General features: G+C 51.9%; 4 protein-coding genes across 4 annotated transcripts; all 4 read left to right on the forward strand.

Annotated features, from left to right (window-relative positions):
• Window positions 1-2,087: 2,087 nt before the first annotated feature.
• LOC146721762 (uncharacterized) lies at window positions 2,088-6,720 on the forward strand. The gene is made up of 3 exons (XM_085486305.1): window positions 2,088-2,435; window positions 3,396-6,476; window positions 6,565-6,720. Exons 1-3 carry the CDS (start codon window positions 2,088-2,090, stop codon window positions 6,718-6,720), a joined length of 3,585 nt encoding a protein of 1,194 aa, XP_085342431.1.
• A 2,653-nt stretch (window positions 6,721-9,373) lies between these two features.
• Window positions 9,374-9,916, forward strand: LOC146721763 (uncharacterized). Its single transcript, XM_085486306.1, has one exon. It carries the CDS (start codon window positions 9,374-9,376, stop codon window positions 9,914-9,916), a length of 543 nt encoding a protein of 180 aa, XP_085342432.1.
• Window positions 9,917-10,335: 419 nt separating this feature from the next.
• On the forward strand, window positions 10,336-12,666 carry LOC114942105 (uncharacterized). Its single transcript, XM_029317409.1, has 2 exons — window positions 10,336-12,253; window positions 12,566-12,666. Exons 1-2 carry the CDS (start codon window positions 10,336-10,338, stop codon window positions 12,664-12,666), a joined length of 2,019 nt encoding a protein of 672 aa, XP_029173242.1.
• A 99-nt stretch (window positions 12,667-12,765) lies between these two features.
• On the forward strand, window positions 12,766-14,450 carry LOC146721764 (uncharacterized). The gene is made up of 4 exons (XM_085486307.1): window positions 12,766-13,038; window positions 13,130-13,421; window positions 13,784-14,193; window positions 14,286-14,450. Exons 1-4 carry the CDS (start codon window positions 12,766-12,768, stop codon window positions 14,448-14,450), a joined length of 1,140 nt encoding a protein of 379 aa, XP_085342433.1.

A 14,450-nucleotide genomic window follows, 5' to 3' on the forward strand; every position in this document is an offset into this window, starting at 1 on the left:
TCTTTCTTCTAGAAAAATTTCATTGAATTGTAAGTTTAGTTCTTCATCCAAATAAACTGTACGTAGTTCCTCAGATAACTTGATTACAATTTTTTTGAATTGGTGTTGTTGAAAATTCGTTCTTTGGAGCGAATTTTCGAGGACGATCGAATTTTCTAGAATGTTTTTTGTTAAATTCCTTAGTGTTTACGCCAAGGAAACACGTGAAACCAACGTGTACACTCGCCGCTAATTGGCGTGTGTACATCGCCTGATTTTCTGATGGTCCAATCGAGGACCCCGATCGGCTGCCGCCCTACGCGAGCTCCGAAAATCGCGCAGCCCTCGAGTCAGTCCTCGAGAGAGTGAGCGCCGAGAAACATAAGTCTCGTACGCGACGAACTTGTAAAAGTGAATAAACTAATTTAAACCGTTTCAAACGCGTACAATCATTTGATCACGTTAACCCGGCATCCTACAACGTTAAAACTTATACAAAATAAATGGTCCTTCAAGCCGGATAATAAAAAACCGATCGAGTGATAGTGAAATCGCGAAAAGAACGGGCTCCTTCGTTTCGTACCTTATTCGAACGATTGACAATTTCTGCCTCGTGTGCCTATATCGGGGCAGTAAATTTAGAAACGCAGTGATCCGCGGCACGAGAAATCCGCTAATTACGCGTTCTCGTTTGGAGTAGAAAGACTCCGTGTGCGGGAGTGAGACCGCGCTACACGACAATTAGCCGTCGCGCGCGCTCCGAAACAGTCTCTCTCTCTCTCTCTCTCTCTCTCTTTCTCGTTCTCTCTCGAAGACGCGAAGAGCGAGAGAGACGGATCACCGTCGCGCGCGTTCCGAAGATCTCTCTCTCTCTCTCTCTCTCTCTCTCGCTCTCTCCAAGACGCGAAGAGCGAGAGAGACGGTATCACGCCGCGCGCTCCGAAGCTCTCTCGCTCGCTCTCTCTCTCTCTAGCTGCGGCTCTCTCGATCGCGCGTCTGCCGTCGCTCCGGCCTAAGCCGCGGCGCTCCGGCCACGTGACGGTCACGCACCCTCACGTATCCGGTGTACATCGAATTCTGCATTTGAGTAGACAGAATTTCGACGTTGAAGTGTCACTTGCAGTGCAAGCGCCGCTATCACGTGCTTTGCAATTTTGCATTCGGACGGCAGTTAAACGCCGTTCAAGATTAGTGACTTGCACGTGTACTCCGCTATCACGCCCCAGTGATTTTCTTAATTGAGTGCGGTGAACATTCGCGAGTTATCCGCAAACGCCGCAAGCACGCGCTTTGCGTTACGATAATCGCAGTGACTCTCAATGATTAATCGTGACTCTTACTGATTAACAGTGACTCTCAGTGAGCGTGCGCCGCTATCACGCGCACCGCACCGGTGAATCTTAACCAGTGCATTTTTTTTCTCACTGACTTTTGACTCTCGCAGACCACAGTGCAAACGACCGCGAACGCCGCTATCACGCGTACGCGTCGTGCATCTCTCTGTGACTCTCTCGATCATCTTGTTGATTTTCGACGTTTCTATACATTTAAAAGGTGTGCGACTTGCTATTTCGATGCCGCTATCACGCGTCCGCGTCGTGCATCTCTCTGTGACTCTCTCGATCATCTTGTTGATTTTCGACGTTTCTAAACATTTAAAAGGTGCGCGACTTGCTATTTCGACGCCGCTATCACGCGTCCGCGTCGTGCATCTCTCTGTGACTCTCTCGATTATCTTGTTGATTTTCGACGTTTCGAAACATTTTAAAAAATGTGCGACTTGCTATCTCGACGCCGCTATCACGCGTCCGCGTCGTGCATCTCTTTTTGACTCTCTCGATCATTTCGGTGATTTTCGACGTTTCTAAAGATTTAAAAAACCACGCGATTTGCAATTTCGACGCCGCTATCACGCGCCACGCAATCGCTTCGTGTGAGAAAGACAGCCGATAACGGCTTAACGTGACGGTGCGCTAACTCGCGCTCGGACTCTCTCACTCTCTCTGGCGCGTCAATCAGCGGGCGCTTCAAGTCTGCGCGCGCGCTTGAATATTTCGCTTCAGTAGCGAATAATCGATAAACGATTCAACAATCCGGCATCGATAATCATGTCGAATGCCGTGAGTGACCTGCTCATCGAGCAGGGAGCTTGTATTGACGAGATCAAACGAGATCTCGTCAACTTCAAGAAGCTGGCCAAATCAAACGTGATACTCGCCAAGACGCGAAGTAGGCTTGCCAAGTTGGAGGAGCACTGGGCCGCCTGCCGCGGCCTTCATGTCAAACTGCTTCAAAAGACGACCACGGAGCAGCAAACGACCTTGCCGTACTTCACTCTGGAAGAGTTCCTGAGAGCTGAGGATGTCTACATCGACACGGCCGATCTGCTGCAAGATACGATAAGTCGATTATCTCCTAATACAATTCCGTTTACCGATCGTAGTTCCGATTCCTCCGTTCGCGAAACAAATAATCATTGCTTCCAATTGCCACGCATCGCGCTGCCAAAGTTTTCTGGGAAATTAACCGATTGGGAAAACTTCCGAAACATTTTTGAATCTCTCGTAGTAACTAACGACGCTCTTTCAAATTCTTAAAAATTTCATTACTTAAAAACGAGCGTAACGGGAGACGCTTCCTTGCTGATCAATAATTTAAAAATTTCCGATGCGAATTACGAATCTGCCTGGCAATTGTTAACTAATAAATATGACGATAAGCAAGCGTTAATCTATGCTCATTTACACGCGTTTATTAGCCTTCCAGTAATGAAAAGCGAGATTGTAAGCGATTTGCGAAAATTGCGCGACACAGTGTCTGCATCATTAGCCGCGTTAAAAAATCTCGATCGTCCAGTAGAACAATGGGACGACATTCTTGTTTATACAATAACGCAAAAGTTTAACGCGAGAACACGTACCAAATGGAATTTAACGCGAATCAAACGAAATGAGCCTTCTTCTTATCAGGAGCTTAATGAGTTTTTAACTCTTCGTATACGCGGCTTATCGGACTTTGCCGATTCAAGCAAGGACTCCGGTTCTTCGAAAAATGATAAACCGCGTTTAACGGTAAACAACGTGACTGCCTTTAAATGTATTTGTTGCTCCGGTGAGCATCACGTTTCAAAATGCGAAGACTACGCGAAGAAATTAGCTTCACAGCGTTTTGCTCTCGCGCGCCAGCATAAACTTTGCTTTAACTGCTTAAAGTCCGGACATTTCCCGTCGAAATGCCCAAGCAAATATCGGTGCAGACAATGTCGTCGCTCGCATCACACATTGCTGCATTCAGCGGCAAATCAAAATGCCTCCGATAACTTGGCCAGTTCCGAGGCTACTACCTCCGAATCTGCGTCACAAGCCGCATCTAATGCGATCACAAATCAGACGGTCAATACGGTCGCGGCCGTCTAGATAGTACCGCCCTCGCTTCAGGAACATCCAAATGTCCTCTTGGCAACGGCATGGGTCGACCTCCACACGGGGGAGGGTCGCTGCTTAAAGGTTCGCGCGTTGTTGGACCAAGGATCCACCTTTAGCTTTATATCAGAATCGCTCTCACAGGCGTTGCGCACTAAACGGCAACGAGCCGATTTACAAATTAAATGCTTCGGCGAAAAATACACGGGTACTGCGAAATCGCGCGTAACACTACAGTTAACCCCGTGTGCTCAAGCCGATCCGAGCTTTCCTCTGACGGCTTACATTTTTCAACGCATTACTTCATACGCTGCCTCGCGGATTCAGCCCTTCGATGCGTGGCCTCATTTACAGGGTCTATCTTTTGCTGATCCTGATCCTTCCAGTCAACATCAAATTCATTTGTTGATCGGTGCTGACCTTTACGGCTCGCTTCTGAAGCGCGATGTCCGTCAAGGTCCTATTGGAACTCCGACAGCGCAATTGACCGCTCTCGGTTGGATCCTTTCCGGCCCCACAAATAGTAGGCCGACTACTACTGCTCAAGCATCTGTATTAAACTGCGTGTTGGAACAAAGCACGCACTCTCTTCTCCAGAAGTTCTGGGAAGATGAGGAGATCTCGCGGCCTGTCCCCCTCACGGAGGAGGAGGAGAGGTGCGAGGCTCATTTCATCGCCAACCACTATCGTACCCCTCAGGGACGCTATGCGGTTCGATTGCCCTTCAGGCATGATTTCCCGATAAAAATCGGTGATTCTTTGCACATTGCAACCTCGCTTTATAATAAAATGGAAGGAAAGCTACGGCTTCGTCCTGAACTTCACGCGCAGTACAACGAGTTCTTACGAGAGTATAATTCGCTCGGTCATATGAGGAAGGTGGAATTATCTGACCGCTCCGAGTTCGAGCCGGTATATATTCCTCATCATCCCGTTTTGCGCGACTCGAGTTGCACTACGAAATTGCGCGTTGTCTTCAACGCTTCGTGCAAAACGAGCAATAAGACTTCGCTTAACGATCACTTACTGATCGGTCAGAGACTGCAGCAAGACCTCTCCGCTATATTATTGCGCTGGCGTCAATGGCAATTTGTTTACACGGCGGACATTGCTCAAATGTTCCGCCAAATTCTCGTGCATCCGTCTGACGCGGATTTTCAAAGAATCTTATGGCGATCGTCGGCCGATGGGCCGATTGAACACTATCGCCTTCTCACTGTAACGTACGGGCTCGCCCCCGCTCCATACCTCGCAATGAGGGTACTGAAACAGCTTTCTCTAGATGAAGGCGACCACTATCCCGCGGCTGTTCCAATTCTCAGCGAGTCCCTCTACGTAGACAATGCACTCTTTGGCGCGGACGATACGACTTCATTGATAGAAGCTCGTGTCCAACTAGTTGAAATCCTGCGAAAGGGAGGTTTTCAACTACGAAAGTGGGCTTCTAATGCCTTCTCTCTTCTTCAAGGACTTTCGGCTTATCAGCCGGAAGTCACCGATCACTTACTCGTAAAAGAAGATGACCTCAAGGTTCTCGGGCTTTCATGGCTTGCTAAAGAGGACGCGTTCAAATTCGTGATAACTCCGTTGAGATCGGTTACGCACACGAAACGTTCCGTTCTCTCGTTCACGGCAAAATTATACGACCCACTAGGATGGGCTGCTCCGGTTGTTGTAACCGCGAAAATCTTGCTACAAGAATTATGGCTTCTCAAATGTGATTGGGACTCCCCTCTTCCAGAGGAGTTGCGCGATCGTTGGGAGAGCTACACCAACGATTTAGAATCATTAAACCGCGTCCGAATACCGCGTTGGACCGGTCGACATTCCAATAACCTCGCGTTCGAAATCCACGGGTTTGCCGACGCTTCAAACCGCGCTTACGCGGCGGTCGTTTATATTCGAGTGCTTCCTTCGCCAACAAAGTTTCAAATCACTCTGCTCGCTGCTAAAACAAAGGTCGCGCCGATCAAAACCGTAAGCATCCCGCGCTTGGAACTGAACGCTATCGTCCTCCTCAGCCGGCTAATCAAGTGGACCTTGACATCGTTGAAATTACCTTCGATTTCAATATACGGATGGACGGATTCGACCATCGCTCTCGCGTGGCTCCGTCAACATCCATCAAAATGGAGCACCTACGTGGCTAACCGCGTATCCGAAGTGCATACCTGTCTGGATTCTGTTTGTTGGAATCACGTTCCGTCTCGAGATAATCCGGCGGACTGTGCCTCGCGCGGCTTGACCGCCTCCGAGCTCGTGACTCACCCGCTATGGTGGAACGGTCCACGATGGCTTCAGAAGCCATCAACTGCGTGGCCGATTCTGAATGTCTCAGCTCCGCTCGACTCTGCCACCAATCAGCAGGTGTCGGTGGAAAGAAGACGGCCTGTGACGCTCCATGTTCAAGAGGCCGAGGAATGGGAACTCCCATATAGGTTCTCCACTTGGACCAAGCTTGTCCGCGTGACTGCCTATATGAATTGCTTTATTCTTCGTGTAAAAGAAAAGAGCGCGTCTCGCTCCAAACTCTCCCCCCTTCTGAACGCCGATGAGTTTAGGAGGGCGGAAATCTTCTGGTTGCGCTATCTGCAACAGAGATTCTTCGAGCGGGAAACGCGCTCACTAAAGAATAACGGCACCATGCCGCATTCGAGCTCGTTGAGCAGATTGAGTCCTTTTCTAGGAGAGGACTCTTTACTCCATCTTGGCGGGCGATTGACGAATTCCGCGCTCAGCTATGACGAGCAACATCCTATAATAATTCCGAAACATCACTTATCCGATCTCTTAATTGATCGCGCTCATAAATCCACGCTCCACGGGGGGACACAGCTAGTACTCCGTGTGCTGCGTCAGCGATACTGGCTCATTGGAGGCCGCAGCTCAGTAAAGGCGCACATTCGAAAATGTGTAGTTTGCACTCGTCACGCGGCTAAATTGTCTTCTCAGTTCATGGGCGACCTTCCAGCCGCTCGTGTCACCCCTTCGGCGCCTTTTACTCATTGTGGGGTTGATTACGCCGGCCCACTCCACGTAATTTTATTCGTCGGCAGAGGGCAAAAGGCCAGAAAGGTATATATCGCTCTGTTTGTTTGTCTTGCTACAAGGGCGATTCACCTCGAATTAGTGGAAGATTACTCCACGCCCGGCTTTCTTGCAGCCTATCAGAGGTTCGCTAGCCGAAGAGGTCTGCCGCGTCACATGTATAGCGACAACGGCACAAATTTTCATGGAGCCAACCACGAACTCCATCGACACTTTCAATCCTTATCGAAGGATGCTGAATTGCGAAACGCACTCGCAGGCGACGGAGTGAACTGGCATTTCATTCCCTCCGCCGCTCCACATTTCGGCGGCCTTTGGGAGGCCGGAGTCAAGAGCCTTAAAACGCATCTGAGGCGCGCTGTTGGTTCCCACACACTTTCGAGGGCTGAACTCGCGACGCTTCTATGTAAAATAGAAGCGTGCCTTAACTCGCGACCAATCGCTCCGCTTAGTGACGACCCGGGTGACTTGTCGGCGCTTACCCCGGGTCACTTTCTGATTGGGCGGCCCCTCGTAGCCGTTCCGGAGGAATCGGTACTCGCGATCGACCCGCGTAGGCTCTCGCGATGGCAACTAGTCCGTGCCATGCAGGAAACCGTGTGGCCTGCCTGGTCACAGGATTATTTACATTTGCTTTAACAGCGAAACAAGTGGTGCAAGCAGTCTCCTAACTTCGCAATAGGCGAATTAGTATTAGTTAAAAGTCCCGTGCTTCCTCCGAGGAAATGGGAGCTTGCCCGAGTACAGCAGATCCATCCCGGTTCAAATTGTGACCATACGCATCTCACGGTCCACATTGAAACGACCTATTGCGCAGTTATGCCGACTGCCAATACGTGATAACTCTAACGCGTCCGCAACGGATGAAACCGCTAACTTGTAAGAGTTATGTAATCTTCGAGACGACTTTCTCAGTACGAGTCGTCTTCACCTGTATGTTTTTTGTAATCATCTTCCTCGACGATTCGCTCCCGCTTCGTTTAAGTTTATTTCGCATTCGTTCGCATACGAGGCGGGCGGTATGTTGAAGATTCGTTCTTCGGAGCGAATCCTCGAGGACGATCGAATTTTCTAGAATGCTTTTTGTTAAATTCCTTAGTGTTTACGCCAAGGAAACACGTGAAACCAACGTGTACACTCGCCGCTAATTGGCGTGTGTACATCGCCTGATTTTCTGATGGTCCAATCGAGGACCCCGATCGGCTGCCGCCCTACGCGAGCTCCGAAATTCGCGCAGCCCTCGAGTCAGTCCTCGAGAGAGCGAGCGCCGAGAAACATAAGTCTCGTACGCGACGAACTTGTAAAAGTGAATAAACTAATTTAAACCGTTTCAAACGCGTACAATCATTTGATCACGTTAACCCGGCATCCTACAACGTTAAATCTTATACAGGTGTCTTTTTGTTAATGTCTTCTTTATCTTAGCCAATGCTTGTGTTTTTATCAATTCTGTATGCAAATTTATTGGCTGATATTCATCTGGGATAATGAAAGAACAGCCATCCAATGTATCTATGGAGGTTAGGCACAGTATGTTTGATTTCTCGTCTGCCGATCCTCTTATCGTAAACCCAAATTTTAGTGAGTCTATTTTCTTCTTTTTTATCATAAACGAATTGACGTTTTATAAGATAACTCTTTATTTTTCGAGATTTGATCAAACCAAATCACGTTGCTGTAAGAACAAAGTATTTATTTTGTCGGTTTATTACAGTATTTACATTATTTACAAACGTTCTCACCTGTAAGAACAAAGAAACGTCAATTAAAGTTTATTCTCCAATCCATCAATTCCCTCTTTCCACCGTCCTTGATCACTATTCTAATTTCTCTGATAATTCCTTTTCTCGTGTATTTCACCACGTGGTTTTTCTTCTTCTCGTACAGAACGCTCTCTATCTTACCCGCGTTCAAAAGCGCGGCAATTTCAATTTAAAGAAATTGTTGGAGAGCGAACAAAAAACCGACGAAATACCGGCGGCCGAGAATCGCTGATCCACACTTGATCTCGATGTCCGAGACCGAGGTCGCACAATCGAAAACATGTTTTCGATCTCTGGATCGACACTCGGCTTTTGTCAGAGCGACAATTCAGCATTCTCGACGGTTTTTATATATTTGTCACCTTTCTCTTTGGCAGCGCGGGCGTCCTTCTCCTTACTTGCAGGGTGGATCGAGGAGCTCGGGACAGGGGAAAGGAGGCCCCGCGCTTACCGTTGCGCGCCTTTTCCGGGCAGTGTTTGCGAGCTGAGCTCTCTCGTTTGGTCACGCGAGCAAACGACCTTTTCACATAAGCAAACATTTATTGTCTTTATGCCTGTAATTTATCTTAAAATATACTTGTGAGTGGAGTAAGTTTGAGTAAAGTGTTATCGGATCCTGCCCCGTTTTCCAAAACTCATCCCTCTTTGCCTCCAACCGTATTCAAACGAACAATCGAACGGCGAGACAAGAACATTACTGGTCCTTCGAGCCGGATTCGTGTGCGCGACTCCGACCACACGGTAAGCGATCTTATCTCTTTCTAAACTTGTATATTCTCAATATTGCTAGACATTAGACATTGCTGGACAATTTATTATTAACAATCATTATAGTCAGTGACATTTGCGACATTGACGTTTCGATCAGTGGAATAAGTGAAAGTGCGAGAGTGATCTCGCGATAGAGACAATAGTGCCGTTCCACGCCCCCGCGCGCGCTTCGCCTAGAGTTCGAGGGCCCGCTGCTCCGATTCTCCCGCCTAATGCCGTTCCGCGCTCCGCGCCCGTCTTGCCTATCGATTTGGACGATCCGTCGCTCCGCGCACGCTGCGTTTACGTGTTCGCGACCGCGATCAGCTGAGCGCACTTTCTCGGATTTTCACGTAAGATCGTCGCGCTTTGTTTTCACGCTCGTTTTTCCGTCTCGTATAAAGCTCCACGATGGAGGCCGCGCTGAAAAGACAAATGATCACAGCCGGCTTCATCGAGCGGTTTTGGGATAACCTTGTTAAAATCGGGAAAAATAAAATGACTCGATCGTTTCTCTCGGCGCGCCTTGAATTACTAGAAAGATACTGGTCGACGTTTTACGACGCTCATTACTCGCTCATGGATTTTGAAAAGGTGGACGCGTCCGACTATATGAAACGGGACATTTATTCGTCGACCGAGGAACTTTATGTTAATATGAAGGCTCGTATCAACTCCCGCTCGTACATCCCACCGGCCAAAACCACGGAGTCAAAAGATGACTTGAGTGCGGTTATGAGGCAAATCCAATTGCCGAAAATAAATCTGCCGACCTTTAGCGGCGATCAGTTGGAATGGGAGGGTTTTCGCGACCTTTTCAAATCGCTAGTTCACGACGTGAACGGGCTCGGCGCGGTGCAGAAACTCCAGTATCTGAAGGCAAGCCTCACCGTGGAGGCCGCGGCCGTCGTGGCGAATATCGAGGTTTTCTCGGAAGGATACTCGTCGGCGTGAGAAGAATTGGAGTCGAGATACGACAACCGACGGGTGCTACTCGCGACGCACATGCGTGTCCTCCTCTCGGCTACGCTAGTGACGAAACCATCTGCGACAGAGATAAACCGCCTGATTAGGCATTGCGATGCCTGCCGTGAATCAGGCATCGCGCTCCTTCCGGGCAATGGGTCGCCCGGTAGAGCATTGGGACGACTGGTTCGTCCACATCCTAGTGGAGAAGCTGGATTCCGCTAGCCGCCTCCAGTGGGAGTCTTCGCGCAAGCAGTGACTTTCCGACGTTTGAGGAGCTCGAGGAGTTTCTTCTTACGCGGTCGCGCGCGTTGGACGCCGCCGCGCCGCGAACTTTGACACAGACGACTTCGGGTAAATCGAGGCGGACTGAGCGACGGGATGACGTCTCGTCACATGCAACCTCCATGAACAACGACGAAAAGGGATCGCCGTGTCCGCTGTGCAAGGAACAGCACCCTTTGCGAGCGTGCCCGCGCTTTAAGGGATGCTCGGTAGAACAGCGCCGAGAACAAGTGCGTAAGCGGAAGGCATGCTTTAACTGCCTGGGACAGGGTCACACAACAGGAGCATGTCCATCCTTATTCCGCTGCCGCCAATGCAACGAGAGGCATCACACGCTTCTTCATCTAACGGGGAACAATACGACGTCACCAGCGGAGACTCCTCGAGCTGCGGCAGAATCCACTGCACACTCGGAGAGGCCTTCGTTCTCGGAGGAGACTGGACAGGTAGCAGCGCTGTCCAGCTCCACCTCCGGTACAGTTCTCCTCGCGACGGCGCTTGTTCGTCTCATCGGAGAGTCGGGGAGAGCTCTAACAGTGCGAGCGCTACTGGACTCAGGCTTAGAGGCGTCTTTCGTCTCAGAGCGCGTGGCTCAGCAGCTGAGACTGCCGAGGCGTCGAGTCAATGTCACGGTCTCAGGCCTGCAAGGCGTCACCACCGGCATGGCGACTCATGCGGTGACCTTGATGGTTGGAGCTGACCGATCGCCATCTCTGCGGATAACAATCCCGAGGGCATTGGTGCTGTCCAGACTCACCGCGTTGACACCGGGAGGTCGAGTTGCGAGGCATGATTGGCCTCATCTTGAGGGTCTGAAGTTGGCGGACCCTGCGTTCGATAGGCCTGCAGCGGTCGACGCCGTGCTGGGAGCTGACGTATACGGCATGCTACTCAACGGTGACGTGAAGCGCGGCCCCCCAGGACAACCGACCGCTCACTCGACCGTCTTCGGGTGGGTGCTGATGGGCCCGCTCACCAGGGCAGCAGACTCGAACAGCATCGCCGCCCATCACAGTATACTACAGCCGGACCTGCAAGAGGACCTTCGCCGATTTTGGGAACTGGAGGGGGTATCCGCGGAGCCGATCCAAACTCCTGAGGAATCGTACTGCGAGCGACTCTTCGCAGAGACACACTTACGCGACGAGGGCGGCCGTTACGTAGTGCGACTTCCTCGAAGAGAGAACCCGCCGACGGGACTTGGAGCCTCTCGTCGGGGGGTCCAACAGATGCTGCTCAGCACGGAGCGTCGGCTCGAGCGGATGCCGGCGCTCAAGTCAAAATACACAGAGTTTATGTGTTCTTATTTGTCGCTAGGACACATGGAGCTGGTGCCCAGCGGGGAGAAGGAAGCCTGTAGCTCTTACTACATGCTGCATCACACCGTAGTAAAGCCGACAGATCCTGACGGGAAGATCAGGGTGGTCTTCAACGCCTCGTTCCGGACAACTACAGGCGTTTCTTTGAACGACGTGCTACTCTCAGGTCCAAAATTGCAGGCAGACCTCTGGCTCGTACTCACCCGTTGGCGCATGCATCAGTACGCGTTCACGACGGACATCGTGAAGATGTTCCGTCAGATTCGCGTCTACCGGGACGACACGGATTTACAGCGAATCCTATGGCGGGCGGACCTCGCTGCTGAGATACAGGAGTTTCGCCTCACCACCGTTACCTACGGTACGGCGTCCGCGCCGTATTTCGCAATTCGCACATTATTACAGCTGGCGAGGGATGAGGAATCCCGCTTCTCTCAAGGGGCGAAAGCTATCAGATCCAACACCTATGTAGACGACATACTTGCGGGAGCGAGCTCCCTGGAGGACGCCCTCGAGGTCAAGCATCAGGTGGTGAGTCTTCTCAGGGTGAGCGGCTTCGAGTTAAGCAAATGGGCCGGATCACACGCCGCTCTATGCCCCGAGGGGGACAAGGCTGAGCGGCTCTTTCTAAAGACGGACACCGTCGGCACTTTCGGTGTGTACTGGGCTCCAACCACCGATCGGCTCACACTGAGAGCAATTCCGACGCTGCAGTCGATCGGTAACAGACCAAACGGACCGTGCTCTCGGATATCGCAAGACTATTCAACCCGGCGGGTTGGGCTGCTCCTGTTCTTATTGGAGCTAAGGTCTTCTTGCAAGAACTCTGGATGGCCGGCCTGGATTGGGATCAACCGCTCCCGCCGACGCTGCGAAATCACTACCTGCGACTAGCGTCTGCCCTGCCGGAGTTGGACCGGTTGAGTGTTCCCCGGTGGACGGGAGTCACGGAGGCGGACGGCCGTACGAACCTACAACTGCACGGGTTCTCCGATGCGTCGGAGAGAGCTTACGCGGCCGCAATTTATTTAAGGGGCACTGGATCAAATGGCGCTCATACAACGAGCTTACTCGTCGTCAAGCGAAAGTCGCACCGGTGAAGCCGGTGTCAATTCCACGACTGGAGCTGTGTGAAGCCCTGCTCACCGCGCGACTACTCCAACGGACTGCCGCGGGACTTGGACTCACAAGCGAGAAAGTTTATGCCTGGACCGATGCCAGAGTGGTTCTTGCATGGTTGTGAGCACATCCCTCCCGTTGGAAGCCGTTCGTCGCCAACCGGGTGCCGCCGTCCAGGAGATCGTGTCGGCCGATCGCTGGCATCACGTTCCAACAGCGGAGAATCCAGCGGATGCTGCCACCAGAGGCATCACGCCCTGTGAACTCTCCAGTCTTCAGCTTTGGTGGAGGGGCCCCCCATGGCTGACAGGTCCGACCGAGTCCTGGCCGAAGGAGGCGCATGAAGACGTTGACAGCTGCGAGGAGCGCCGCTCGCACGCAGCCACGGTGGGCCACGGCACGAACGAAGAAAACGAACTTCTTACAAGATTCTCCTCTCTCTCTCTAAACTAATACGCGTTAGCGCGTTCTGTTTTAGGGTCCTCAGACGAGAGGCGCAGACAAGAACGACTCACCTCTCAGCCCAGGAACTGAACGACTGCCGATTACGATGGTTACGGATCGTGCAACGGCAGGACTTTGCGGGCGAGCTCAAGGCCCTCACGCGCGAGGCTCCTTTATCGAGGAAGTCTCCGTTGCGGGCACTGCGGCCATTCCTCGGACCGGATGGGTTGATCCGAGTAGGCGGACGACTGGAGAACGCGTCACTGAACTACGAAGAGAAGCACCCAATCGTCCTAACGAAAAGGAGTCATCTCTCGCTGTTACTGGTGTGTGACGCGCACCATTGTACGCTGCATGGGGGACCTCAGCTGACACGGAAGCGTCTTGGCCCGGCGGTACTGGGTCATCCACGCCAATACGCTCATACGCGCCGTGATCCACTGCTGCGTGCGGTGTGCGCGCTTCCGCACCACCGCGGCCCAGCAACAGATGGGACAGCTGCCGGCCGATCGGGTGCGGATCATGCGCCCGTTCTTGTCCGCAGGAGTGGACTATGCTATGGCCAATCCAGCTACGCGCCTCGAAGGGGCGAGGGCACAAGTCCTACAAGGGCTACATATGCCTATTTGTTTGTATGGCCACTAGCACCTAGAAGCTGTATCCGACCTCTCATCTGCGTCGTTCTTAGAAGCTTTCAGACAATTCGTATCAAGACAAGGTCGCTGCGCGCACCTGACAAGCGACAACGGGATGAATTTCCGGGGCGCGGACCGAGAGCTTCGCGAGATGTTCGGCGCCGCCTCGGACTTCTATAAATATTGCAAGGAATTGCTGGCTTCCGACGGCACCGAGTGGGACTTCATCCCACCTTCGGCCCCGCACTTCGGCGGGCTTTGGGAGGCCGGGGTCAAGTCCACCAAGCATCATCTCCGACGCGTCCTCGGGGAGCAGACCCCAACTTACGAGGAGCTTTCCACGCTCCTCTGCCAAATTGAGGCTTGCCTCAACTCGAGGCCGCTCAGTCCGCTGAGCGCGGATCCTACGGACTTTGTGGCTCTTACGCCCGGTCACTTCCTCATCGGCGAGGCTCCGGTCAATGTACCGGAGCCCTTCACGCTGAGGAACCCCCCCGGACAAACCCGTGTTAGATCTCGACTGATCTCTAATTTGCGTGATCATTTTTGGCGTAGGTAGTCGCAGGAGTACTTGCAGCACCTCCAACAGCTGATCAAGTGGAGAACGCATGGCCAACATCCAACCTGGCGCCCTCGTGCTGCTGCGAGACGACCTCCTGCCGCCTGCTAAATGGTCGCATGGACGGGTGCGAACAGTACATCCGGAAGACGACGGACTAG

Source organism: Nylanderia fulva, unplaced genomic scaffold (genome assembly GCF_048542155.1).
Source record: "Nylanderia fulva isolate GAGA-0341 unplaced genomic scaffold, ASM4854215v1 Scaffold418, whole genome shotgun sequence".
In the NCBI taxonomy this organism is placed as follows: Eukaryota; Metazoa; Arthropoda; class Insecta; order Hymenoptera; family Formicidae; genus Nylanderia; species Nylanderia fulva.

Coding starts and splice junctions, on each gene's coding strand:
- LOC114942105 (XM_029317409.1), top strand. CDS start 10,336: ATGAACAACGACGAAAAGGGATCGCCGTGTCCGCTGTGCAAGGAACAG. Junction 12,254..12,565: donor TCCGACGCTGCAGTCGATCG/GTAACAGACCAA, acceptor AATTTATTTAAG/GGGCACTGGATCAAATGGCG.
- LOC146721763 (XM_085486306.1), top strand. CDS start 9,374: ATGGAGGCCGCGCTGAAAAGACAAATGATCACAGCCGGCTTCATCGAG.
- LOC146721764 (XM_085486307.1), top strand. CDS start 12,766: ATGGTTGTGAGCACATCCCTCCCGTTGGAAGCCGTTCGTCGCCAACCG. Junction 13,039..13,129: donor GCCGCTCGCACGCAGCCACG/GTGGGCCACGGC, acceptor GTTCTGTTTTAG/GGTCCTCAGACGAGAGGCGC. Junction 13,422..13,783: donor GTCATCTCTCGCTGTTACTG/GTGTGTGACGCG, acceptor CGTCGTTCTTAG/AAGCTTTCAGACAATTCGTA.
- LOC146721762 (XM_085486305.1), top strand. CDS start 2,088: ATGTCGAATGCCGTGAGTGACCTGCTCATCGAGCAGGGAGCTTGTATT. Junction 2,436..3,395: donor ATCGTAGTTCCGATTCCTCC/GTTCGCGAAACA, acceptor GCGGCCGTCTAG/ATAGTACCGCCCTCGCTTCA. Junction 6,477..6,564: donor GAGGGCAAAAGGCCAGAAAG/GTATATATCGCT, acceptor GCTTTCTTGCAG/CCTATCAGAGGTTCGCTAGC.